Source organism: Saccopteryx leptura, chromosome 1 (genome assembly GCF_036850995.1).
Source record: "Saccopteryx leptura isolate mSacLep1 chromosome 1, mSacLep1_pri_phased_curated, whole genome shotgun sequence".
Classification (NCBI taxonomy): domain Eukaryota; kingdom Metazoa; phylum Chordata; class Mammalia; order Chiroptera; family Emballonuridae; genus Saccopteryx; species Saccopteryx leptura.
Genome location: NC_089503.1, coordinates 6,299,067 through 6,323,672, shown reverse-complemented (window position 1 = coordinate 6,323,672; position 24,606 = coordinate 6,299,067). Strand labels below are relative to the sequence as shown.

The 24,606-nt window shown below is 58.0% G+C and overlaps 1 protein-coding gene across 1 annotated transcript; it reads left to right on the top strand.

Annotated features, from left to right (window-relative positions):
• Positions 1-22,025, top strand: GRK2 (G protein-coupled receptor kinase 2). The gene is made up of 21 exons (XM_066344595.1): positions 1-408; positions 13,047-13,123; positions 14,822-14,895; positions 15,034-15,135; positions 15,234-15,308; positions 15,425-15,486; positions 16,258-16,309; positions 16,672-16,763; positions 17,167-17,266; positions 17,345-17,423; positions 17,506-17,636; positions 18,091-18,185; positions 18,260-18,367; positions 18,571-18,637; positions 18,932-19,032; positions 19,579-19,645; positions 19,722-19,817; positions 20,036-20,198; positions 20,342-20,478; positions 20,563-20,676; positions 20,771-22,025. The coding sequence occupies exons 1-21, from the start codon at positions 296-298 to the stop codon at positions 20,933-20,935; spliced, it is 2,070 nt and encodes a 689-aa protein (XP_066200692.1). The 5' UTR covers positions 1-295; the 3' UTR covers positions 20,936-22,025.
• Positions 22,026-24,606: the final 2,581 nt, after the last annotated feature.

Here is a 24,606-nt window from a genome sequence, read left to right as displayed (position 1 = left end):
TGCGCGGCAGGCGGGGCCGGAGGCGGCTGCGGCTCCGGGACGCGGGCGGTGGCGGCGGCGGCGGCGGCGGCGGCCCGATTGCAGTCCCGGCGGGAGCGAAGCGAGCCGGGGCCGGGCCCGAGCCGGCGCCATGGGGCGGCGCCGCCTGTGAGCCGCGGCGAGCGAAGCCGCGGGCGCCGAGCGGGGCCGGGCGGGCGGCGGCGCCCTAGGCGGCCGGAGCGGCCGGGCCGGGCCGGGCCGAGCGCGCGGAGCAGAGCGGAGCCGAGCGGCGGGAGAGGCCGCCGCCGCCGCCAAGATGGCGGACCTGGAGGCGGTGCTGGCCGACGTGAGCTACCTGATGGCCATGGAGAAGAGCAAGGCCACGCCGGCAGCGCGCGCCAGCAAGAGGATCGTGCTGCCCGAGCCCAGGTGAGGCGGCCGCCGGCCCCGACCCCTCTCCCTGCAGCCCGGACCCCGCGGGCCCCAGGCCGCCTGGGCGCTGCCCGCTGACCCCTGCCACCCCAGCCACCACTCCGGGGCCAGCAGCGCCGACCCAGCCCCTGCGCCGCAGGCCCTGTGCACCTGAACCCGGAGCACCCCGACGCCAGAGCTCTCCGGTCCCCGCGGCTCCACCACCGGCGCCTTGCCCCCTACCCCACACGGCCTCCCAGCCCCTTCATGCACTCTGCCTGGCCCTCGTCTCTGCCTCCTCCCCCAGGAGCCCGTGCCCCCTTCCTCCTACTCCTCCAGGCAGCGCTTGGTCCCTCTGCAATCCCCTCCTCTGTCTCCCACCATCTATCTGGCCCGACTATAGCGCCCATCCTTCTGCTGCCCCTACTCCCAGCTCATCTCCCCTTGGGGTTCCTTCTCTCCGTCTCAGCCCCTTCTGCCTGACACTTGCGTGAGGTTTGGGGGAAACAAAAGTCTTCCTCACCCTCTGCTGGGTCACTGGCTTGGGATGGGGTTTGAGAGTGCTGGGGGCCAGGGTGGCAGCGAGCAGGGTGTGGTGTGTGCCCCATCCCCGGGGAGGAGGCAGCCACCGCTCTTCTCTTCTCGCCTTCCTCTGGTGGGCCCTGCACAGGGTGCCCTGTGGTGCTGCTTGCTGGGGGACACATCCCAGCACCCCTGCAGCAGCTGGACCACGGCTGCCACCTCTCTGTGAGACAACTGATGTCATTGCACCTGATACCAAAGTTTAAACTGTGCGTACAGGATGTAAGTGCAGCATTATACAGGATACCGACAATAGCCAAGACTTGTCCAGCATTTTATGGCTTCTAGAGTATTTTCCCATTGTTTGAGCCTCATGGCCACCCATGGGCAGGTAGGACTGGTGTGGTCTGGGCCCATGGAACAGGTGGGAAAGTTGAAACCCCAGAGGTGAGTGGCTTGCCCTGTGTCACAGGTAACCCAGGGGGGTCCCTGGCCCCAGCTCAGGGCTTCCGGCTTCTAGTTCTACATTTCTAACACCACCCTGGCTTGAACCAGGGCCTGACCATCCCACATCTGTGAAAGCCATGGGCCCACTGCGATTCCTCCTGGCCCGGCCAGTCCTAGCAACTCCTCCATACCTGCCTGAGAGTTGGCATGCTGGTTCTGGCCAGCCCAGGAGCCTGGGGCTGGCCTAGCCCTCATGGTCTTATCATGTGACTTTGGGCAAGTCCCTTTTTGGTTCTGGGCCTCGATTTTGTCATCTGTGAAATGTGGAAGGTGTGAAATAAGGTTGTGACTGCAGTGTCCTGCGTCTTTGAAGTGGGGCCCATAGCTGCAGCGGGTTCCATATAGTCTCCGGCGTCTTCCTCTGGGCCCTGTTCACTGGGTTTCAGATTGACTGAACACCGGGGCTGGGAGAGGAAAATTGGTGTGCGTTTTGAAAGGGCCGTTAGGGCCCTTTTTTTTTCTAGACATTTGCAATCGGATTTCTCAAAACAGGAACCATATTGACTGTCAGCCGGGGGCTGTCCAGGGAGCAGTGACAGTTAGAACAAAAACGAGTTCAGAAATGACAAAGCCATGGGGGAGGAAATGGGGCAGTCAGCTTCTTGGGCTTGCAACAGCCCTCCTTGGTGGCTGGGACCTGGAGACCCTCCTACAGGGTGAGGCGGGGCCTTTTCTACAACTCTGCCTTTGGGTACTCTCTCCCCAGAATACATTGCTCCTTATGGGGCCTCAGACTGAGTTGGCTCTGCAGGTGTTAGCACCCTAAGAAATGAGATGTTCCTCTTTTCCTGTCCCCTTTACCATCTGTGGTAGTGACGATGGTGATAGGAATAATGGTGGAAATTATAATAACTTATTATTTATTTTGACACCTGTCATCTCAGTTGATCCAAAAACCAACCTGCAAAGTTGGCAAGGCCATGCCTTGCGTGTAGTAGCTGCACAAGAATGATCAGCACTGTGTGGTGTCTGAAACCGGGTTGGCTGTGATTTTTAGGGGCACAGCAGGAGACCGAGAGCCAGGTGTCATGGTTTTCGTAGAGGGTCACCATCTGGCAGCACGATGTCGGGCACGTTGCCCACATCTGTGAGGTGGACTAGAGGCTCTAAGCAATGTGCATCAGTGAGCTGAGGCCAGGGAAGGGCCAGAGCTGTTCTGTGCTGCGGCCTTGGGCTGCTCCAGGGAATCCAGGCCTCCTGCATCAGAGGACATGCCAGCTTTTGCTTTGTGCTTCCTACACCTAGTGGGTCAAATGCCGCCTGCTTTGGAAGGTCATTAAGACGGTATCTTTGCCTGGCATTTCCCAGTTTGCAAAGAGCTTTTTACTCCCATTTTATCCTTTTCATAACTGTGGGAAGCGGGCACAGCAGGTGCCATTCTCTCATTTAATAATTGAAGAGCCTGAGGCTCAGAGAGAGGGAGAGACTGGTTATGTGGGGAGCTGGACTCTGAACTCGGTGCTTGGCCGGCTATGGGTCCTTTCCTGCATACACCCCACAACAGCTCTGCCCCCGCGGCAGGCACCCCTTCTCTGGGGAATGTGGGGCTGGGGAGTGGCCTGGAAGCCGCAGGGCGGTCCCCAGAACCATCAGCTGCCCTAGTTCACTAGACCCAGCCCCTCCCGTTGGCTGCCCTGGCACACTTACTGCCTAGGGGTGCATCTCCACGCCTGAGGCCATGTCCTCCCGACACGGTCAGGGTTCAGGAGAAAAGCTCTGCTTTGTCTATGACAAGGTGCCATTTGGAGTTCTCCCATCTTTGGTGGTCCATCTTGGCAGCCTCCACATGGCTGGTGCCCAGTCCGCGGCTTGGCTGGGCTCTGGGTCTGTCGTCACAGCTCTGAATTCTCAGGGCTGTTGGGCACAGGGCCGCTTTGAGTTGGCATAGGGGCCTCCCCTCTGTCATCCTATAGAAACCGAGAAAACAGACCCATTTCTCCACCTTCTCATGTCAGGAAGCCGCGTGTAGTTGGAAGATGAGACTCGGCTTCTAATCCTGCTACAGTACCAGCTCTTGTGGGACCCGGGCATGTTCCTTATCCTCGCTGAGCCACCTCAGTTTCCATCTCGGTGAAACGGGAGGCTGCTCCTTTAGCTCCTCACAGACCTCTCGGGTCATGGTCTGCACCCCTCCTCAAAGGAGCTGCTGCCTCCCTTTCCGGCAGCGGCAGCCGTCCTATAATTATCGTCATTTGCTTAATGTGACCATGGAGGCCCCGGATAATTAATCCCTGGGCTCCTGGCTGAGGAGCTCCGCCTGGGCAGTCCTGGGAGATGCCCCTGCCCTCCCTGGTGACAGCGGCAGCCCCAGCAGCAGACTCTCAGAGCCGGGTGCCTCTTGCAGCTGCCTCGTTTTCTCAGCCTTTTCCTGGTCCCTCCCCCGTGGATTTCCGCCTTCCTGCCCTCTCCGGCTGCCCTGTCTCCCAGGCCCGCCACTCTTCCTCTGCTGCTGCTCCGTTCCTCTGAACTGGTGGCCTCCAGAACTTCCTGCTCTGGATTTGTGTAGGGGAAGGGGTGCGAGGGAAGGTTTCCTCCCCTCCGCCCTCCACTGCTTCATCACCAGCCTTTCTTCCTAATCCAGAACTTTCCACCCCGGGAGCAGAGCAGTGCTCTCCCTCCTCCTGCCCCTGAAGATGAGATGCTGCTATTGGCATTGCTCCCTCGGGGCCACTGAAGGCCCTGCACTCCCCAGGAATGGGTCTCTGGGCTGCCTTTTCCCATCTGCGCTCCTTTCCTGAGCACTGGCTTTCACGTTTTGCCATGAAGTTGTTCACCTGCCTGTTTACCAAGGGATTGGAGGGAACGTGAGCATCACAGGCTGGGACTCGTGTCAGCCCAGGAGTAATGCACCCTGTTAACACATGACCGAGATCTAGTAGTAAGTTCCTGTTGATGTCAGATGCAGGCACACTGTGCAGCCGGCATTTCCTCCGGCCCCGGGCCAGTGCCCAGGTCAGCTTTGCAGAGGAGCTGAGTGCTTGGGGTCGGGGGTTCGAGAAGCCTTGAGGCCAACAGAGTCTTTAGGGAATGCACAGCCTTTGTCACAGCTGCCTTTTCTTCCTGTGGCCCTCCCCACTCTCAGGTAGCCCCAGGGGATCGTGTCCTCGGCTCATCACAAAAGACAGAGGTATACCCTGGCCAGGTAGCTCAGTTGGTTAGAGCAGTCATCCTGATATGCCAAGGTTGTGAGTTTGATCCTGTCAGGGAACATACAAAAATCAGCCAATAAAGTGGAGCATAGATCTCTCTTTCTCTCTCTCTCCCTCTCTCTCCCTTCCCCCCAAGAAAAAGTCAAATTAAAAAAAATAAGATGGAGTTATGCTCAAGTTATCGCTAAACTATTTCAAACAGGAGATACTAAAACTGAAGTGTTTGGCAGCAGCTTTTTCTTTTTTTTTAATATATTTTATTTATTGATTTTTTAGAGAGAGAGGAGTGAGAGAGAGAGACAGAGAGAGAGAGAAGGGGGAGGAGCAGGAAGCTTCGACCCCCATATGTGCCTTGACCGGGCAAGCCCAAGGTTTCGAACCGGCGACCTCAGTGTTCCAGGTCGACGCTTTATCCCACTGCAGCAGCTTTTTCTAAAACAACAACGTGCTTTTGCTTACTGCGGAGGGTAGTGTCTACACAGGCAGAAGAGCAGCGGTTCAGAGCGGATTTCCTGGTGTGAGCAGCTTTGTTCTCTGAGTGGGCAGCTCTATGACTCTGGAGCCATCCTGGGTTCAGGGAGTGGAACAGCCCCTTCCTGGGGACCTTGGGGCACAGAGCCTGGAAGTTTGTTTTGTTCTTGGTGCATTCTAACATGATGGCAGTGAATTGCAGGGTGTGGTGCTTGTGTCATATTCATGTAGAAGCTGTGACATGTGACAAGGCCACCAGAGTGCCTCTTCCCGCACATCCCACAGGGAGCCACTTTGTGCCACCATGCCATAGGGAGCCTGGGTTGCTGCCGACACAGTGGGCTTGCTTGTGCGGTGCCGGTAGCTGTCGTTTTCTCCTCCCCAGCTGGGCTTGCTCCACAGTTGGCCTTTTGGGTTGGGCTTTTCCATTTGAAATATGCCCCATCCTCAAGCTCTGAGGACATTGTCAGCCCCAGGGAGAGTCATTGAGAAATATTAATAAGAAGCCCCAGGGGACTTCCTCCTACCGCTGCTGCCACGGTGCCAGGTTTCCTGGAAATGCCACAGTGGAGTGCCTCGGTCTCCGCTCCGAGGCTTGTTAACTGTCACCTCCCAGAGCATGGCAGTTCCAGTGTGGCTGCCCCAGACCTGCCAGTCCCTGGCCCGCATGCCAGCTTGCGTTGTCCTGGGATTATTTATTTATTTTTTTTGAAGATTTTATTGATTTTTAGAGAGAGGAGAGAGAGAAAGGGAGAGAAAGGTGGGGTGGGGGAGGAGCAGGAAGCATCAACTCATAGCTGCTTCTTGTATGTGCCTTGTCCCGGCAAGCCTGGGGTTTCCAACCAGCAGCCTCAGCATTCTGGGTTGATGCTCTATCTGCTGCGCCACTGCAGGTCAGGATATCTTGGGATCTCAAGGCTCTGTCATCCTTGTCACACAAGAACACAAAAACTATGGTTCCTGGCCGGCCACATACCAGCCAGAGCTGTCCCTAACTGGATGGGCTCCCAGGAGAGATGCCACCTGCTGCCCATAGCCACTGGCAGGGGTTAGAAGGGAAGGTAGCCAGGTCATGAGCTGGGCTGCCCTGAGACCCTGCACCCCACTCTTCCACAGTGGTTAAGGGGAGACTCCTGCCTGGTGGGATACCCTTTCTCAGGGAGGGTTGGACATTTTCTTGCTGCTAACACTGTGTGGGACTCTGGGAACAGCTTCTTTCAGCCTTAATTTCTTCACCATCAAAATCGATGTGTTTATCTCTGACCCCTGCAGACCCGCCTAGTCCACATAAGGTACCATCTATGACCCTGAGCAGGAGTCGCTGATGAGGGCCCAGACCAGCCCACCAGGCCACTGTGCCACAGAGCAGGGGCCTTTGCTATTCTTGTGAGCCACGTGGTGCCAGCAAGTACCGGAAGTTCTCACCCTCTCCCCACCTGCCGTCCTGTCACCCCAACCCACTCTCTGGGCTGAGAAGGAGGAAATGCCCCCCCCCCTGCCCGTGTCAGGCTGGGCCTGCTCCTTGGAGCAGCTGGAACCGGTGTGAACAGCCCTGGCTGCAGGTGGCAGTGCCAGGCAGCTCCCTGCCACGATGGGGTGGGCCTTCCACCGCAGGGCCTTTGACACTTGGCAGGGCAGGAACCGGGCTCTGGCCAGGGCCCCCGGGCTGAGCAGCATGCGTGCATGGGGCTGGTCTGGGAGCAGAGCAGCACTGCTGCCCCGTGTCGGCTCAGACTGTACACCTGGCCCCGGTCAGGGCTCACCTGTCGAGAGCCACCTGGCCACAGGTCCCCCTCCCCGAGAGTGTGGTAGGTGTGGACAGAGACCCAGACAAGACTGTAGCTCATGCTCACAGTCCAGAAGGAGTCTCAAGCTGTGAGTTCCCAGCAGGTGGGCTCCCTCCAAGAGGGGGACACTGAGGCAAGCATCTTAGCGTTCTTCTGCCATGGCCTCTCAGGGGTTTGAAATGGCCAGCACTGTGGTGACAATTCAGCATTTTGTTGACATCCTCATTTTACAAATAAGGAAACTGGACATTTAAAGTTGGTGACTTGGTCTGACCTTCAGGGAGGGGAAGTGGGGAGCGCCATTGGGAACCCAGACTTGGGCGTCCCTCCAGCCATGAGAACAGAGGTGGTCCCTAGGGACCAGGAGCCTCAGGGTTCTTCTGTCAGGAAGGTGCAGGCACTTGCTCTCTTGACAACCCGAAGTTGCTATGGGAGCCACGGGCTCCTGGCTGTTGGGTTGTTGACTTGGGCGGGGGCAGGAATGCTGCTCTGGGCTCCTAGTCCCTCTAGACTCTGCAAGTATCTGGGAGCGGGTTTGGAGACGAAGGTGACCCAGCCCAGGAGGCCGTCACCGCCTCCGTGCCAGCCTGTGCTTGCCACCCTGGCGGGGGCATCCCCTGTGACATTTTTCTAACCTGCTGGCTCCTCCAGGTGCCAGCCCTGTGGGAATGGGCAGGAAACCCTGATGCTCTTGCTTTGGGGGCCTTCTCTTCAAGAGCTCTGCTCCAGTCTGACCTTGTGTTTGGTTGGGGGGGGGACGTGTTTATTTTATTTAGAAAACATTTTTTTCTTTTTAAGGAAGAAAGTGAAGTGCTGTGGGCTGGAAAGAATGCTGTGGCCTCCATGCCGGCTTCTGGGGGTGGGGGCGGGGCTGGCCACCGAGGCGGCTCAGAGCCGGGCTGCTTTCTGCTGTCCCTGGGCTGAGGCACAGCAGAGCCACGGGGTCGGGGAGGGCTCTGCTGCCCGCGGCCTGTTTTCTCCGGTGGGCAGGCCCTCTTAGCGTGATTCCCTGTGGGGGCCTTGCTGTGCCCGGTTCTCAGTCGCTGTGCAGGGCCACTGAGTCACATGGCGGGACAGCTCCCTGGCAGCCGGTGGGCATTCCCTTCTTGTCTCCTCGGCAGAGCTGGAGCCATTCTTGCTGGTTCCCAGGAAGTGAGTCTGGGGCTTGGGAGGGCTTCCCAGTGACGATCACAGGGGCCATGGTGGGGTCGTCCTGCCTGCCGTCTGCATTCCCTCTAGCACGCCAGAACCCCGCCTCACTGCCTGCCTCCAAGGAGGATAGACATTTTGTGACACATTTTCCCTTGACTGCTTCTTTTTATCCCTTTTCGTAGAAATGGGGTACCACCGAGAGCCCACAGCTGAGCCGGGGACTGGTGAGGGCCCTGCCTTCTTGGTCCCTGTGAGGGGACCAAATCCAGACGCTTGGCCCTTGTGGGGTTCCTGGGCTCCTGCCCCTAACTCCCAGCTGCCTCGGGCTGGGCCCTTCCCCAGGATCTGAGCAGGTGGTTCCAGCTTGTCCCTCACAGAGCTGGGAGCCCTGAGGCTTCAGTGTAGACTGCCCTGAGGCCTCTGGTCCCCCAGGCAGGGCTGTGTCTTAGGAATTTCCAAGCTCTTGCTACCAGGGAAGCCTGTTGGGATTTGGGACGTGGCCTCCCCTCCTGAGTCCCTGTGAATCCCATGGGGCCAGAAAGACCTGTCCTTGACAGAGGCTGGTGTGTGGCGCCCAGAAGGGAAAGTGTGCCTGCAGATTGTACAGGGTGTCTGCTTTTCCAGGGATAACCAGCTTGAAGGGGTAGCAGGGGCCACCAGGCCGCTGGCCCTCAGATGGGCCCTCTCCCCTTATCAGCTGGATTCGCTGGCGGGCCGTCCTGGTCCTCAGCACCCTTCTGTCGGAGATGGTTTTCAGAGGAGGTCCCCAGGAACCGAGGGAAAGGAGGCGGGATTGCGCTACGTCAGCTCTGCGTGCACCCGTGTTCTCACCCGAGCTTTTCTTGCGTGGCTCAGACGTGAGCAAAGGCCTGGGAAGGCTGGGGCCAGCGCTCCCACCCAGACCGTCTCAGAAGGGAAGTGCCGAGTGAACAAGGCAGGAGGCCCCTTCTTTCAAGCCTGGGCCTTGTCGCCTGTCCATCCATCTGTCCGTTAGTCCGTTCGACGGCCATAGCCTTCTACCCGTCCTGTTTCTTTCCCCTTTTTTTTTAATTGATTTTAATTTTTTTTTAAATTTTATTTTATTTTATTTTTCAGGGACAGAGAGAGAGTCAGAGAGAGGGATAGATAGGGACAGACAGACAGGAACGGAGAGAGATGAGAAGCATCAATCATCAGTTTTTCATTGCGGCACCTTAGTTGTTCATTGATTGCTTTCTCATATGTGCCTTGACCGGGGGCCTTCAGCAAACCGAGTAACTCCTTGCTGGAGCCAGCGACCTCGGGTCCAAGCTGGTGAGCTTTTTGCTCAAGCCAGATGAGCCTGTGCTCAAGCTGGCGACCTCGGGGTCTCGAACCTGAGTCCTTTCGCATCCCAGTCCGACGCTCTATCCACTGCGCCACGCCTGGTCAGGCTGATTTTAATTTATTGTGTTTATGTAGATTCTAGTGTTGCCCTGCATGCATTCCCCCTCCCCCTCTTTCCCTTCTTGCTGGCCATGTTATCAGGTGCCCGTGCTTCCTCCAGTGGGCGCCCCCGTGGAGGGTCTGCCCACTCCCTGCCTTGGACTAAGCTTCCTCCGAAGTGTCCTCTGCCGAGTTGTCTTCCCCGCACCCTCCCCCCCCCATGGCTTCTTGCCCGTCCCCGCCTGGCCGTCCCGCCTGGCCTCAGCCCACCCCCTGCCCTGGGCTTCACCACCTGCTGACATCCTGTTTGCACTTGAGGAACCCACCAGAGTTCCGCCTTCTCCACGCAGCCTGTCCCGATGGCCCAGAACATTCTTCCCTTCCTGAGTCTCATTGAAATGGATGGTGCCGCTCAGGCCTTGCCACACTGTCTGGTGTCGCAGAACAAGGACTTGTGCCTTGGGAGGGCCTGCCTGGAGAGCAGGGGTGCACGGCATCTTGCCTTCCAGGAGGTGACGTACAGCAGACCGCAGCGGCCACGGCCCCATGCTGGGTTCTAAGAGGGACGTAGGGACACAAAACTATGGACACAGAGCCTGGACTTTCCAATCCGAGCCCTTACCAGCTGCATTCTCTTCGCTGGTGGCCTGCTAGGGGCCCCACATATCCTAAGGATCATGTGAGTTTTGCCACTAGTGTGACCACCCAGCACCATGGTCTTTAGGATGGGAAGGTCAGAGTGTTCCTCATGGTCCTGGGCTAGTGAGGACCAGATGTGCCCACAGCTGGCCATTGTGACTGGCAGGCCCGCAGGGCTGGACTGTCAATGGCCCTGCAGAGGGGGAGAGGGGACAGAAAGGTGTGTCTGAGGCATGAAGTATAGTCCAATGTCACTTTCCCAGACAGTGCTCAGTGTTGGGTATGAGACAAACAGGCAGGAGCGTAGAGGTGGGTTGTCGTATCAGAGTGGCCACCTCCTCCCTTGCTGTAGGTATCAGGGATATGGGGACTGAGGCTTTGCTGTTCTTTTTTATTTTCTTTCGCAAGAGAGAGACAGACAGAGAAAGAGAGATGGACAGCAGACAGAGAGGACGGGAGAACGATGAGAAGCATCAACTCATAGTTGCGACACCTTAGTTGTTCATTGATTGCTTTCTCATATGTGCTTTGACCAGGGCGCTCCAGCTGAGCCAGTGACCCCTTGCCCAAGGCAGTGACCTTGGGCTTCAAGCCAGTGACCTTTGGGCACAAGCCAGCAACTATGGGATCATGTCTGTGATCCCACACTCAAGCCGGTTGATCCCGTGCTCAAGCCTGTGAACTTGGGGTTTTGAACATGGATCCTCAGTGCCCCAGGTCTACGCTCTATCCTCTGTATCACTACCAGTCAGGCTTAACTGTTGTTTTTAATAAAGATTTTTTGTTTTATTTATTTATTTATTTATTTATTTAGTTCTCTATCTATTTATTTATTTATTTTTTACAGAGACAGAGAGTGAGTCAGAGAGAGGGACAGACAGATAGGAACGGAGAGAGATGAGAAGCATCAATCACTAGTTTTTCATTGCACGTTGCAACACCTTACTTGTTCATTGATTGCTTTCTCATATGTGCCTTGAACGCGGGCCTTCAGCAGACCGAGTAACCCCTTGCTGGAGCCAGCGACCTTGGGTCCAAGCTGGTGAGCTTTCGCTCAAACCAGATGAGCCCGCGCTCAAGCTGGTGAACTCGGGGTCTCGAGCCTGGGTCCTCTGCATCCTAGTCTGACGCTCTATCCACTGCGCCACCGCCTGGTCAGACAATAAAGATTTTTATTTATTGATTTTATAGAGGGGAGAGAGAGTGGGTAGAGTGAGAAATATCAACTCATAGTTGCTTCACTTTAGTTGTTCATTGATTGCTTGTCCTGTGTGCCTTGATGAGGCAAGCTCAGGGTTTCATTCAGTCCACCGACCTCAGCATTCCAGGTCGACACTTTCTCCACTGTGTCACCACAGGCCAGGCCTTTTTTTAAAATGATTTTTAAAAATCGAGATAAAATTCATACAACAAAAAATTTATCATTTTAAATCGTACATTCACTATGTTGTGCAGCCCTTACCACTACCAGATTCCAGAACATTCTCCATCACCCCAGAAAGAGACCCCAGACCATTAGCAGTCACACCCCTTTCCTTCCCCGGCCCCTGACACCCACCACACAACCCACAGAGAGTTGCCTATTCTGGACGCTTCATGTAAATGGACTCATATAATATGTGGCTTTTTATGTCTATCTTTTTTCACTTAGCATAATGCTTTCAGGGTTCATCCACGTAACATATATGTACATCATGACAGGCAGGCTTTGCAACAAGGATGGACCTTGAGAAAATCACGCTAAGTGAAATAAGTCAGAAAAAACCGAAAACCATATGATTTCTTTTATATGTGGGATGTAGAACTAAAACTCATAGACACAGCATTGTGGTGGTTTCCTGAGGGAAGGGGGTTAGGGGTAAGGGGTAAAGGGGGCCAACTACAGTGGTACCTTGAGATATGAATTTAATTTGTTCTGTCACCGAGCTTGTAAGTCAGTCAACTCGTATATCAAACTGCCAACACTGGACCCATGTGCCAACTTGCCAAGTAGTGGCAGCTTCCCGAATCACGACTCATATCTCAGAATTTTGCTCGGATCTCAAACAAAAATACAGACCGAGTCGCAGCTCGTATCTTTAAAAAAATTGTATTTTGGTCTGTTTGTATCTCAAGGTACCACTGTACGTGGTGATGGAAGATGATTTGACTTTGAGTGGTGGGAACACAATACAATAAATAGATTATGTACACTGGGAACATATGTGATCCTATTAACCAATGTCTCTCCACTAAATTTAATGTTTTAAAGATTTTTTTTTTTTTTTACAGGGACAGAGAAAGTCAGAGAGAGGGATAGATAGGACAGACAGACAGGAACGGAGAGAGTTGAGAAGCATCAATCATCAGTTTTTCATTGTGACACCTTAGTTGTTCATTGATTGCTTTCTCATATGTGCCTTGACTGTGGCAGACCGAGTAACCGCTTGCTCAAGCTGGCAACATTGGGGTCTCGAACCTGGGTCCTCCGCATCCCTGTCTGATGCTCTATCCACTGCACCACTGCCTGGTCAGGCTTAAAGATTTCATTTATTGATTTTTAGAGAGAGAGAGAGAAAAGGGGTGGGAGGAGTGGGATTCATACGTGCCTTGATGGGATAAGCCCAGGTCCTCGAACCAGCGACCTCGGCATTTGAGGTCGACATTCCATCCACTGTACCACCACAGGTCAGGCACAATAAATTTAATTTTTTTAAAAAGTGAATATTTCATTGTAAGGACAGGCCACATTTCATTTTGATTATCCATCATCTGCTGGTGGGTGAGGCCTGGATTTTGAGTTTTGGCCAAGTCCCCAAAGCCAGCGTGGGGCAGCACTGGGTCCAAACTTCTGAGCAGCCACCTGCTGGCCACCCTAGCTTTTGGGGACAGAGCCTTAGGGGGCGGGCATAGGCTTCCTCAGGTCCCTCTGATGCCACCTTCCTGGAGGGAGCCGTGACACCGACCAGCAGTGACCTTTCAGAGAAGGGCCAAGAGGCCTGACAGGTGTCACAGGCCCCAGGTCACCATGGCCTTTGTCCTTCAGCATCCGCAGCGTCATGCAGAAGTACCTGGAGGACCGGGGTGAGGTGACCTTTGAGAAGATCTTCTACCAGAAACTGGGTGAGTACAGTGGCGGCTCTGGCAGCCCCGGGAACTGGGGTGTGGGGGCAGGCGGCCCCTGAGGCTGGCTCCCAGGGGCTTTGGCCTCCTCTCCACTTGGGCAGGGCAGCCAGCCCGCCCCTGAGTGACAGCAGGCACTGACCCGCTGTGCCTCCCAGCCCCTGGCTGTCGGCCCGGGGAGCCCTGTGAAGGGGTGGGGGCCCAGCAGTCTTCCAGGGCCACCGGGGAAGTTCCTCCTTTGGGGTTTTTGTTTTTGAGAGTTGCAGCTTCCCCTTGGCGCAGGCACAGCTGCTCCGGGCCGTTGGTAGAGCTGACAGGAAGGGGCGGGGCTCTTCCTGTGGCGCCTGGCTCACTGTGGTCAGGCCGCCCCGCCTGTGGGCCCTCTGCGAGCAACCTGCTTGGGCCTGGGCCACCTTTCCTCCTCCTCCAGCGCCTGTGCCTGAGAGTGGGTACCGGGCCTTCGCGCAGCGGGCTGGCCGGCCGGGGCGGGTCTGGGGGCAGGCTCTGGGGCACGCAGCTCCGATCTGGCTTTCCAGAGAACAGGATGTCAGTTCCAAGAAGGGAGTGGCCTGGCCTGGTGGAATCAGGCTCCGGGAGTCTGTGTGGGGAAGCGCACAGCGTGGGTCCCCTGCCTGTGCTCTGTGACCGAGGGCACACTGCTTTACCTCGGAGCTGCTGGTGTCCTCACCTGGGACTACCAGTCAGGAGCCAGCAAAAACCTTGGGCGGGGCTGTCACGAGTTACTTATAGGCACCATATTGAAGGGCCAGGCCTCCTGGCCGGAAGAGAGAGCTGTGTTCTCTGGCAGAGGTGCCCAGGCAGTAGGAGCAGTGCCCACAAAGAGGCACAGAAGACTACCCAGTACCAGCTGGTCACCGGGTTGTGCTGGAGGGCGTGGGGCCACCCTTACTTTTCCATCGGTCTCCAAGGCTGCCCTAGGGCCAGGCCTGAGGCCCTCGCTCCCGGACAGGGCTGAGACCAGGCCTGTCTGGGCTCCTCTGTGAGCCCTTGTGCCCCCTGTCTCACCTCTTTCTTTCCCCAGTGGCCCATGCCCTCAGGGCTCCACTTCCCAACCTGCCTTCCCAGACCCTGCCACTGTGTAGATGAGACCTGAGTTCTCCTGCCTTCTATGTAACACCCTCCCGACAGACTCCCTGAGCCTCAGTTTCCCCAGTTGGACCTGACCTCTGCCTGTTTCTGAGACTCAGTCAGATGGTAGAGGGGTTTGTGAAGTACAGGGAGACGGGATGGTCCCCTCAGAGGCTGCCTGCCTTCTCCATGCCGCAGTTCTGGCCTAGCCTCGGTGGATCTCACTACACCTGCATAGCCCACCTGGCGGGGGTGTCGCCCTCTAGGAGGAGGTGCCAGTCCCCAGACTGCCCTGAAAGGGCAGGAGGCCCAGGTACCTGAGCCAGCCGCCTGGCCTCTGCCTCATCATGATGCTCATCACTTTCCAGCCCCCATCCGAGGAAGCAGATCCTGAGAGGGGTAGAAATATCAGCACCCTGACCCCAAGTCCAAGAATCTTTAGTGGGTGGCAGCCTTTGAGGCCATCTTGTCCAGCCCTTGCCTGGGCAGAGACCACCTCTGCTGCCTCCTTGCTCACTTTTGCCAAGGAGCCCCAAGCCCACACCGCCCTCCCTGATGGGAAGGCCTCTGAGGTGGTATGGTTCAGTGGGACCCAACGCTTGCTTTCAGGGTACCTGCTCTTCCGAGACTTCTGCCTGAAACACCTGGAGGAGGCCAAGGCCTTGGTGGAGTTCTACGAGGAGGTAAGGCCAGCCTCTGCTCTGCCTGGAGAAGGAGAAGGGGGCCGAGATTGGGCTGCCTTGTTGAAGCTAAAGATGCTTGATGCTGGTACCCCTAGGCACTGCTGAGCAAAGGTTACTCTTGGGGATCTTGTCCTCTAGATCAAGAAATATGAGAAGCTGGAAACGGAGGAGGAGCGCCTAGGTTGCAGCCGGGAGATCTTTGACACCTACATCATGAAGGAGCTGCTGGCCTGCTCTCACGTGAGTGCCCGGCCCTGCCTGCTGGCCTCCAGCGCCCCGGGCAATGGGAAGATGCAAGGGCCCTGTGGAGAGCTCACAGCCACCTCTGTCTTCCCCAGCCCTTCTCCAAAAGTGCCACTGAGCACGTCCAAGGACACCTGGTGAAGAGGCAGGTGCCTCCGGACCTCTTCCAGGTGTGTGCTGAGCCTGTTCCCTGCTGCCTCTCCACTGGGGTCACCTCCGGCCGGGCCAGGGAGCCCAGGCAGCTCCCACTCTGGCACTGCCACCAACCTCTGCCTTCCTCCCTCAGCCCTACATCGAGGAAATTTGTCAGAATCTCCGAGGGGATGTGTTCCAGAAGTTCATTGAGAGGTAAGAGCAGGTTTCATGCGGGGTGGGGAGGAGGGGCATCCTGAGGAGGGTGTGGCTGGTGTAGAAGGGAGAAGCCAGCCTGCTCTGGCCTGGGCAGGGGCACCTGGGCCCTCGCTACCCCCATGCAGGGACTCCTCCCGAGAGTTTCAGCAGGGTGGGTCTCCATCTGCTCCATAGTCCCACCCCACCCTTCCCACCGCCATGCCTGCCCCATGTGATTCTGCACGGACCAAGGAATCACATATAAGCTGTTCCCTCTCACGGATTGGCTAGCATCTTTCTGGACCTATCTGGGCCGAGAAGCATTGGGTGGTGGTCGGGGCAGACACAAGAGGACACATTGTACCCCCCTGTCCTCTGCCCACATGCCCAGAGCCTACCTGGTGGGTGGGAGTTGATGTAAGGAGCATCTTCTTTAGGGTCTCAACTCCCCAGCCATGGAGTGGGAGCTTCCCAGGGAGTGAGTGCTATGTCACTAGAGATATGCAAGCAGGGATGAGATGAGCGTTGTCAACAATATGGTAGCAAGGAGTCCGAGTGAGGCTGGAAGACCTCTTTCCTAAGCTTATCTGATTGCAGCTGGACCCCAAACTTAGGTGGCCAGGTCCCACCGGGCCAGTGCGGGATGGCAGTGTTCCTGGGCAATCCCGGTCCTGGAGAAGGACACTGAGGCTGAAGACCCCAGGGACAGGCAGGGTGGGGCAGGCTTGCACCCAGCATCATTCCGTTTACTTTCTGAGGCTCATCTGAGCCTGGGTTCTTCTCTTCCAGCGATAAATTCACACGGTTTTGCCAGTGGAAGAATGTGGAGCTGAACATTCACGTGAGTGGGCTGCGTGGCTGTGGGCAGAGGTGGATTTCACGGCGGACGCGCCCTGGGCCCCGACTTCTGAAGGGCCCCGCAAAACCCCAGCTTGACATTTTTTTCTAATGAAAAGGGCCCAATATTTTCTTCTGTGCCCAGGGCCTCAACCAACCTTAATCTGCCTCTGGGTGTGGGAGCCAGGCCCCAGGGCTTGGCCAGGGCTGAGGAGATCAGGCATTCTGCCCTTCAACCCCAGTGTGGTGGCTTGGAGGCACCAGGCTTCCCATGGCGGTGGCTCAGGCAGGCAGGCATGTGCTGAGGGCAGCCCTGGTAAGGGTCCCTGGTGGCATGCGGTCACCACAGTTGTTGCCACCCCGCAGCTGACCATGAACGACTTCAGCGTGCACCGCATCATCGGTCGAGGGGGCTTTGGCGAGGTCTATGGGTGCCGGAAGGCCGACACGGGCAAGATGTGAGCTCCCACTCAGCTGGCAGTGGGTGGGATGCCTGAGGGAAAAGCGGGCTCCTGGGGGTGCTCTGAAGGCATGGGCGTCTGTGGGAGAGGTACGGGGGCCTCAGGAGCCAGGTGGCAGGTTCCTGAATGGGCAGGTCTCTGCAAAGGGATAAATGCTTGCTGTTCACTCCACGCCACTGTCTTCCTCCCCGGCCTTTGCACCGTTACACCCCTGAGCCACGGAGCTCCAGCCCAGCAGCACCTTCTCCTGCACTCTTTCTGTCTCGGTGTGTCATGAGCTTGTCATGTTGTCCAGTCTTCCCCAAAAGAGCTTGAGGCCTCCCCCCCCCTGGGTCCGGCAACAGCTCTGCACTAGGCAGCACAGTGGCCCCTGGACTGACTCGCTGCCCCCCCGCCCCAGGTATGCCATGAAGTGTCTGGACAAAAAGCGTATCAAGATGAAGCAGGGGGAGACTCTGGCCCTGAACGAGCGCATCATGCTGTCCCTCGTCAGCACTGGGGTGAGCTGGCCCTGGAGCGGCCTTTGGCTTCGGGCCCTTGGGCAGCCTGTCCTGACTTCCTGTCCTGTCCCCTCCCAGGACTGCCCGTTCATTGTCTGCATGTCGTATGCATTCCACACACCGGACAAGCTCAGCTTCATCCTAGATCTCATGAATGGTGAGTGCGTGGCCCGGCTCTGGGTGGACCAAGGAGCTGGGGGTGGGGCCCAGAGCCGGGAGCTGAGTGCCACCTCCCTCAGGTGGGGACCTGCACTACCACCTCTCCCAGCACGGGGTCTTCTCCGAGGCCGACATGCGCTTCTACGCAGCTGAGATCATCCTGGGCCTGGAGCACATGCACAACCGCTTCGTTGTCTACAGGGACCTGAAGGTCAGCTGCCGGCCTGTCCCTCCTCGCAGTGCACCTGGCCACCGGGCCATGGCTGCAGTGTTCCTGGGACAGGGCTTGCTGCCCCTTCCTGCTGCCCCCTCCCGCCCACCAGGCCATTTTCTGGGTTCGGGTTGTGATTGAGGGGAAGACCCTGTCCGGGGCCTGTTGTCTGAACACCCATAATCCTCTAGTAGTGGTTTTCAGCCGCTGGTGTGCAGACCAGTAACGATCTTTGTTAGAGTTAAGTACCTGATGTGTGAACATAGACCCAACGACCATAGATGGTGTTGTCTTCATACATCAGTGTGGTTAGCTCTTTTGTGGGCTGTCACAAACTTTCTGGTGGATCGGCGGCTGAAAAACTGCTCTAAAGGCAGTGATTCCGCCGGCATCTTGCCTGGCTGGGCATTGTCCTGAGCCACCCCAGGGGCAGCTTACTGGGATTCCTCCTCAGCCGGCCAACATCCTGCTGGACGAGCATGGTCATGTGCGCATCTCAGACCTGGGCCTGGCCTGCGACTTCTCCAAGAAGAAGCCCCATGCCAGCGTGTGAGTGCCCCAGCCCCCACCTGCTCTTCCCTAACCCTCTGCCAAACCTACTCATGGCCTCTTCGCTTGTCCAGGGGCACCCACGGGTACATGGCTCCCGAGGTGCTGCAGAAGGGCGTGGCCTACGACAGCAGTGCCGACTGGTTCTCCCTGGGCTGCATGCTCTTCAAGCTGCTGCGGGGGTGAGTGGGTCACCCCGAGCAGGCGGGTAGGACCCGACGGAGCAGCTCCTTCCGCTCCAGGGAGGAGGCAGGGGAGGGGCCCATAGCTGCCTGGGTGTCAGGAACGGCAGCGTACCTGACTTTGGACAAGGATCACTGATGCTGCCTGCCTCAGTTTCCCTATTCCTGTCCTCTGACCTCGGCCTTTGGTCTCTCTTGCCCAGGCACAGTCCCTTCCGGCAGCACAAGACCAAAGACAAGCACGAGATTGACCGCATGACGTTGACAATGGTGAGAATGGGGTTGCTGCGTGGGGGTGCTGGGTGGAGCCCGTGGGGGACTGACTGCAGTGGGGCAGAGTCTCCCGTGGGTATCAGGGTCAGGGACTCTTGGTTCTCAGTAGCAATGATCGCAGGCCACTCGTCCCCGCTCTGGCCTACTGCCATGTAGCTTCCTCCTCCCTGTGTTGTCAGAGCAAACGTGGTTGCTAGGGTGGGTTAGGAAGCTGGGCCCTGTTTGCCCCTCTGCTGGGAGCCAGGGGCTTTTCCTCGGGCCCTGCGAATGCCTCACCCCTCCTTCCTGCAGGCTGTGGAGCTGCCTGACTCCTTCTCCCCTGAGCTGCGTTCCTTGCTGGAGGGGCTCCTGCAGAGGGATGTCCACCGGAGACTTGGCTGCCTGGGCCGAGGGTGAGTGTGGCCAGGGCCCCTGTCTCAGGCCTGGCGTTCCGGCTAGACCCTGGGAACTCGGGCATGCTGCAGTATCCAGGCCTATGCAGAGGGCTGCTGGACCAGCCTGCTCAGGCCTCTGCCTGTGCCCCCCTGACGATAAGGGCTGTGTCCCATCACCGGAAGCAGCGTCCTATGAGGAACTCACAGGGTGGGGCACAGCCAGCTCAGTGTCCAGTGTCTTAGGGGTTGCAGCTGCTGGGGACTGGCTTCCGGAGGGGCTCTTGTAACAAAGATGGTGATGATAATGACAGCAGCTTTTTGTGTTTATTCAACATTTACTAAGTGCCAGGCATAATGTTGTAAGATTTACAGTATTAAAACACGACAGCCCTACAATGTGGGAACTGCTGTTCTCCCCACTCTAGAGATGAGGAAACAGGCTCAGGTTTAAGGAGCTTGCCCAAGGTCACAGACCCAGAAAGTGGCTGAACCAGAAGTTAGCTGGGGCCACCTGCCCCACGCCCAGACATAGGCCTGGCTGGAATGACCTGCATCTCCCCACAGGGCCCAGGAGGTGAAGGAGAGCCCTTTCTTCCACTCCCTGGACTGGCAGATGGTCTTCTTGCAGAAGGTAACAGCAGGGCCAGGGCCGGCAGGGCACCTTGCAGCCCCTGCCCCATGCTGATCCCCAGCCCCTGTTCTGACAGTACCCTCCCCCACTGATCCCCCCACGCGGGGAGGTGAACGCGGCTGATGCCTTCGACATCGGCTCCTTTGATGAGGAGGACACAAAAGGAATCAAGGTATTGGACCCTCCTGGCCTTGCACCTGAGCCCAGCCCCAGGGTATCTTCGTCCCTTCTTTGCCCCTGTGAGACCCTTCAGCAGGCCCTTTCTGCTGGTGGGCCTCGGGCTTCTCCTTTCCAGATGTCCCTGGGGTGGGCCCGGTCACCCTGCCCTTCGCCCTGGGGCCGGGCCGGCCTGCGGTGATGGATATCCCTGCCTGCGTCCCCGTGCTGCAGTTACTGGACAGCGACCAGGAGCTCTACCGCAACTTCCCCCTCACCATCTCTGAGCGGTGGCAGCAGGAGGTGGCAGAGACCGTCTTCGACACCATCAACGCTGAGACAGACCGAATGGAGACTCGCAAGAAAACCAAAAACAAGCAGCTAGGCCATGAGGAAGGTGAGGGACCGCGGGTGCCCATTGCCCGCCTGAGAGAGGAAAAGCAGGCACGGGTTTCAGGAGCCCACCCGGCCAAGGGCACAGCCAGGGAGCGCCGAGCCAGGGCTCCAACCTGGGCGGGGCCTCTCTTGCTCTCTGTGCAGACTACGCCCTGGGCAAGGACTGCATCATGCACGGCTACATGTCCAAGATGGGCAACCCCTTCCTGACCCAGTGGCAGCGGCGGTACTTCTATCTGTTCCCCAACCGGCTAGAGTGGCGGGGCGAGGGCGAGGCTCCGGTAAGAGGGGGCAGGAGCCACGGGGCTGGGGCCGCCTGGGTCTGGCCTCCGCCTCACTGCCCTCGCCGCCCTCTCACCGTGCAGCAGAGCCTGCTGACCATGGAGGAGATCCAGTCTGTGGAGGAGACTCAGATCAAGGAGCGGAAGTGCCTCCTTCTCAAGATCCGCGGTGGGAAACAGTTCGTTCTACAGTGCGATGTGAGTGGGGTGTGGGGGTTGGCAGGCAGGGGTGGCATTGGGACTGAGTGGCCTTCGAGGCACCCAGGCCCCACCTGACCTAGGCCATATGCAGAGCGACCCGGAGCTGGTGCAGTGGAAGAAGGAGCTGCGGGACGCCTACCGCGAGGCCCAGCAGCTGGTGCAGCGAGTGCCCAAGATGAAGAACAAGGCCTGCTCGCCCGTGGTGGGGCTCAGCAAGGTGCCGGTGGTGCAGCGCGGCAGCGCCAACGGCCTCTGACCCCTGCCCGCCGCCTTTTATAAGCCTCTAATTTATTTTGTTGAATTTTTATTATTTGTTTCCCCGCAAAGCGGAAAAGGTTTTATTTTGTAATTATTGTGATTTCCTGTGGCCCCCGCCCCCAGGGAGGGGCCCGCTTGCCTTGGTTCCTGCTGCCACCAACCCAGCCACTGTCCAGCCACCAGCCCTGACCCCGCAGGGTTGCCCACTCCCAGTGTCTTCCTGTGGGGGGAGAGCAGCAGCCCCCAGCAGGCCCTGCCCCTTCCTGGGGATAGCGCCACCTCGAGCCCCGAGGGCTGTGCTTGGGCCTGTGGCCCAGCCGGGTGGCCCAGCGTCCCCATCCCAGGGAGGCCGCAGCGCAGGAAAACTACCTGAATTTTCCCACCTGGGCCCCTCCTGCAACGGACAGAGCCCTGCACTGTCTTGCCTCCAGCCAGTTGATGGAGGAGGAGCCCATTGTCTCCCGGCCCCAGGGCCTCCCACAGTGACCCGGTCTCCTGCACCCTCACTCGGGAAGCACCCCTTCATCACTGGTTGTCTCCATTCCCACCCTCCCTGGACACTGTGGGGCTCGGCCGGGAGGGTGGCGTTGGCAGCAGGGGTCACTGTCACCGCAGCCCACTCTTCCTCTCACCCCAAGCACCCGGGCTCAGGGACCACAGAAAGGCAACTACGGGTCGTGCCACAGTGGCCTCGCCTGGCCCCGAGGTCCCCTTGCCCCCAGCCTGGGCAAGGCTTTGTCTGCCCAGGGGCTAGCCTGGTGGGCTGGGCAGCGCAGCGAGAGGGACCAGGGGGGCCAGACCTCGCCACCCCAGGCCGGTCCGTGTACCCCCTGGACTGCCTAGCTCCCAGCCCCATGTCCCGTCAGTGCCACTACCCACAGGGCGCCACCTCGTCTGCCGCATGCCCCCTTGTGCCAGTCGCGCTGCCATGTGTGGTATCGCGCCCTCTTCCCCAGGGACTGGGTTGGCTCACCCTCCTCTCCCATCTGCTCACTCCCTGGGGCGTTTCTTTGCCGATTTTTGAATGTGATTTTAAAAGAGTGAAAAAATGATACTATGCGTTTTTTATAAAAAAATGGTGCCGACTCGTTGGCTGTGTCAGACTCTTTTGTGCCCAAGGACTGTTTTCAGCCACCATTGGGCTGGGGCCTGAGAGGAGAGGGTCTTGGTGGTGCCAGGACCCTTCCACCTCCGTGGCAGGCATCCAGGGCCTGCCTGCCCAGGCCCAAGCCCTCTCCAGGATGGGGCAGGAGGCTCCCACTCCCCCATCCCACCCACCTCCTCTGCCTTCCACCCTGGGGTAGCAGGAGGAAGTCCCTGAAGTTCTGTGCTCAGTGTCACATTTGGACTGACACTGCAGCAGGCATGTGCTAAGGACACCCTCATGGACAAACAGGCACCTCTGCCCTTGGCTACAGTGAGCCTCTGGGCCCTTGGCCCTCTCTGGCTTTGGCCTCCCCTCTGGCTCAGGCTGTAACCCCAGGATCAGTCTGTGAGGCCTGAGGGCTCCCCCAGCATCAGGCCCCTCATCTACCCAGAGACTGGTCAACTTTCTTTTCCCCAGGTCCCTGCCCTCCAGGCTACTTTGGGTGATGTCCAGTTCTGCCCTCCTCATGGAGGGCTCTGCTAGGCAGGGCCCATGGCCGAAGCACAGCATGGCAGGTGGCGAAGGAAGGCGGCTGGGGTGGAGGTGGAAGTCTGGGGAAAGGCCTTTGAGTTGGACCCCCGATGCTGGGGATGTTTCTGGTGCAGGGTAGGGCCAGGCCGTGGGAGTGGCTCTGGTTGACAGGAACGCTGTGGGAAGGAGCCAGGCCTGGGAGGCCCTGAATGTCAGGCTCAACCTGGCCCAGGGCCCAGCGTGCACTTAGTGCCTGCCGAACAAGGATGGAAATGGATGTGGAGTCTGAACTGGAATAGGCTCTGGGGAGGGCCTTGAAGGCTCGACAGGGGCTGGTGTGTTGGGAGCTGCCTGTAGAACAAGTCACTGTTTCCCATGTGTAGGATGCTTGGTGGGAGGCGAGGATGGGGATGCAGGGAGTCGGCTTAGGGGCCACTACTTCTGCCCCAGAAAGAGACCGTAATGGCAGTGGTGAAGGTTGCACCAGGAAGAAGTGCAAAGAGGCCAGATGGGAAGAGCACAGCCCACCAGGAATAGGTGCAACTTGAGGGTGAGAGAGGTGAGAGTCTAAGGCGTCTGGGGAGGTCCATGGTACCATTCAGAGTCATGACAATGTGAAGCACAGCTGGCCTCAGGTGAGGAGGGTAAATGTGGCCAGATTTGGTTTCAGACATGCTGATGGGATAGTATGGGACACTGGGCACAAAGATGTCTCAGAGGGAGCTGAAATGCAGTCACAAAGGTGGCATCAGGGTGATGAGAAGAGAGAAGCCGTCAGCAAGGAAGAAGCTTGATGTAGAGATTGGGGAGGGAGAGGAAATGGTGGAAAGGACAGTGGAGTCAGATGAGCCAGTGGGGAGGGAGTTGTGTTCATGACGACAAAAACCAGGAGAGCTCTGGCCAGTTGGCTCAGCGGTAGAGCGTCGGCCTAGCGTGCGGAGGACCCGGGTTCGATTCCCGGCCAGGGCACACAGGAGAAGCGCCCATTTACTTCTCCACCCCTCCGCCGCGCTTTCCTCTCTGTCTCTCTCTTCCCCTCCTGCAGCCAAGGTTCCATTGGAGCAAAGATGGCCCGGGCGCTGGGGATGGCTCTGTGGCCTCTGCCTCAGGCGCTAGAGTGGCTCTGGTCGCAACATGGCGACGCCCAGGATGGGCAGAGCATCGCCCCCTGGTGGGCAGAGCGTCGCCCCATGGTGGGCGTGCCGGGTGGATCCCGGTCGGGCGCATGCGGGAGTCTGTCTGACTGTCTCTCCCTGTTTCCAGCTTCAGAAAAATGAAGAAAAAAAAAACAAACAGGAGAGGCTGGGCCTCCCATCCTCTTAGATGGGAGGTTGAAGAGGGCTTGGGGAAGGAGTAGCCCCTTTTAAAACAGGTGGAGGTGGCCTGACCAGTGGCATAGGTGGGCAGAGTGTCAACCTGGGATATTGAGGTCCCAGGTTTGAAACCCCAAGGTCACGAGCTTGAGCGCAGGCTCACTAGCTTGAGTGCGGGGTTACTGACTTGAAACCCAAGGTCACTGGCTTGAGCAAGGGGTCATTGGCTGGGCTTGAGCCACCCGGTCTGGCATGTATGAGAAGCAATCAGTTAAGAATTAAAGTGCCAGCCCTGGATGGTTGGCACAGTAGTAGAGCGTCGGCCTGACATGCAGGAGTCCCAGGTTCGATTCCTGGCCAGGGCACACAGGAGAAGCGCCCATCTGCTTCTCCACCCCTCCCCCTCTCCTTCCTCTCTGTCTCTCTCTTCCCCTCCCGCAGCCAAGGCTCCACTGGAGCAAAGTTGGCCCAGCCCAGGCGCTGAGGATGGCTCTGTGGCCTCTGCCTCCGGCACTAGAATGGCTCTGGTTGCAACAGAGCGACGCCCCAGATGGGCAGAGCATTGCCCCTTGGTGGGCGTGCCGGGTGGATCCTGGTCAGGCGCATGTGGGAGTCTGTCTGACTGCCTCCCCGTTTCCAACTTCAGAAAAATAAAAATAAAAGAATTAAAGTGCCACAAGTACAAGCTGATGCTTCTCATCTCTCTCCCTTCCTGTGTGTGTCTATCTCAAAAGGAAA

Bases quoted from the DNA above. Each gene is read 5' to 3' on its own strand.
- GRK2 (XM_066344595.1), top strand. From the start codon at position 296: ATGGCGGACCTGGAGGCGGTGCTGGCCGACGTGAGCTACCTGATGGCC. The intron at 15,136-15,233 runs GTGAGTGCCCGG...TGTCTTCCCCAG, and splicing joins AGCTGCTGGCCTGCTCTCAC to CCCTTCTCCAAAAGTGCCAC. The intron at 20,677-20,770 runs GTGAGTGGGGTG...GGCCATATGCAG, and splicing joins AGTTCGTTCTACAGTGCGAT to AGCGACCCGGAGCTGGTGCA.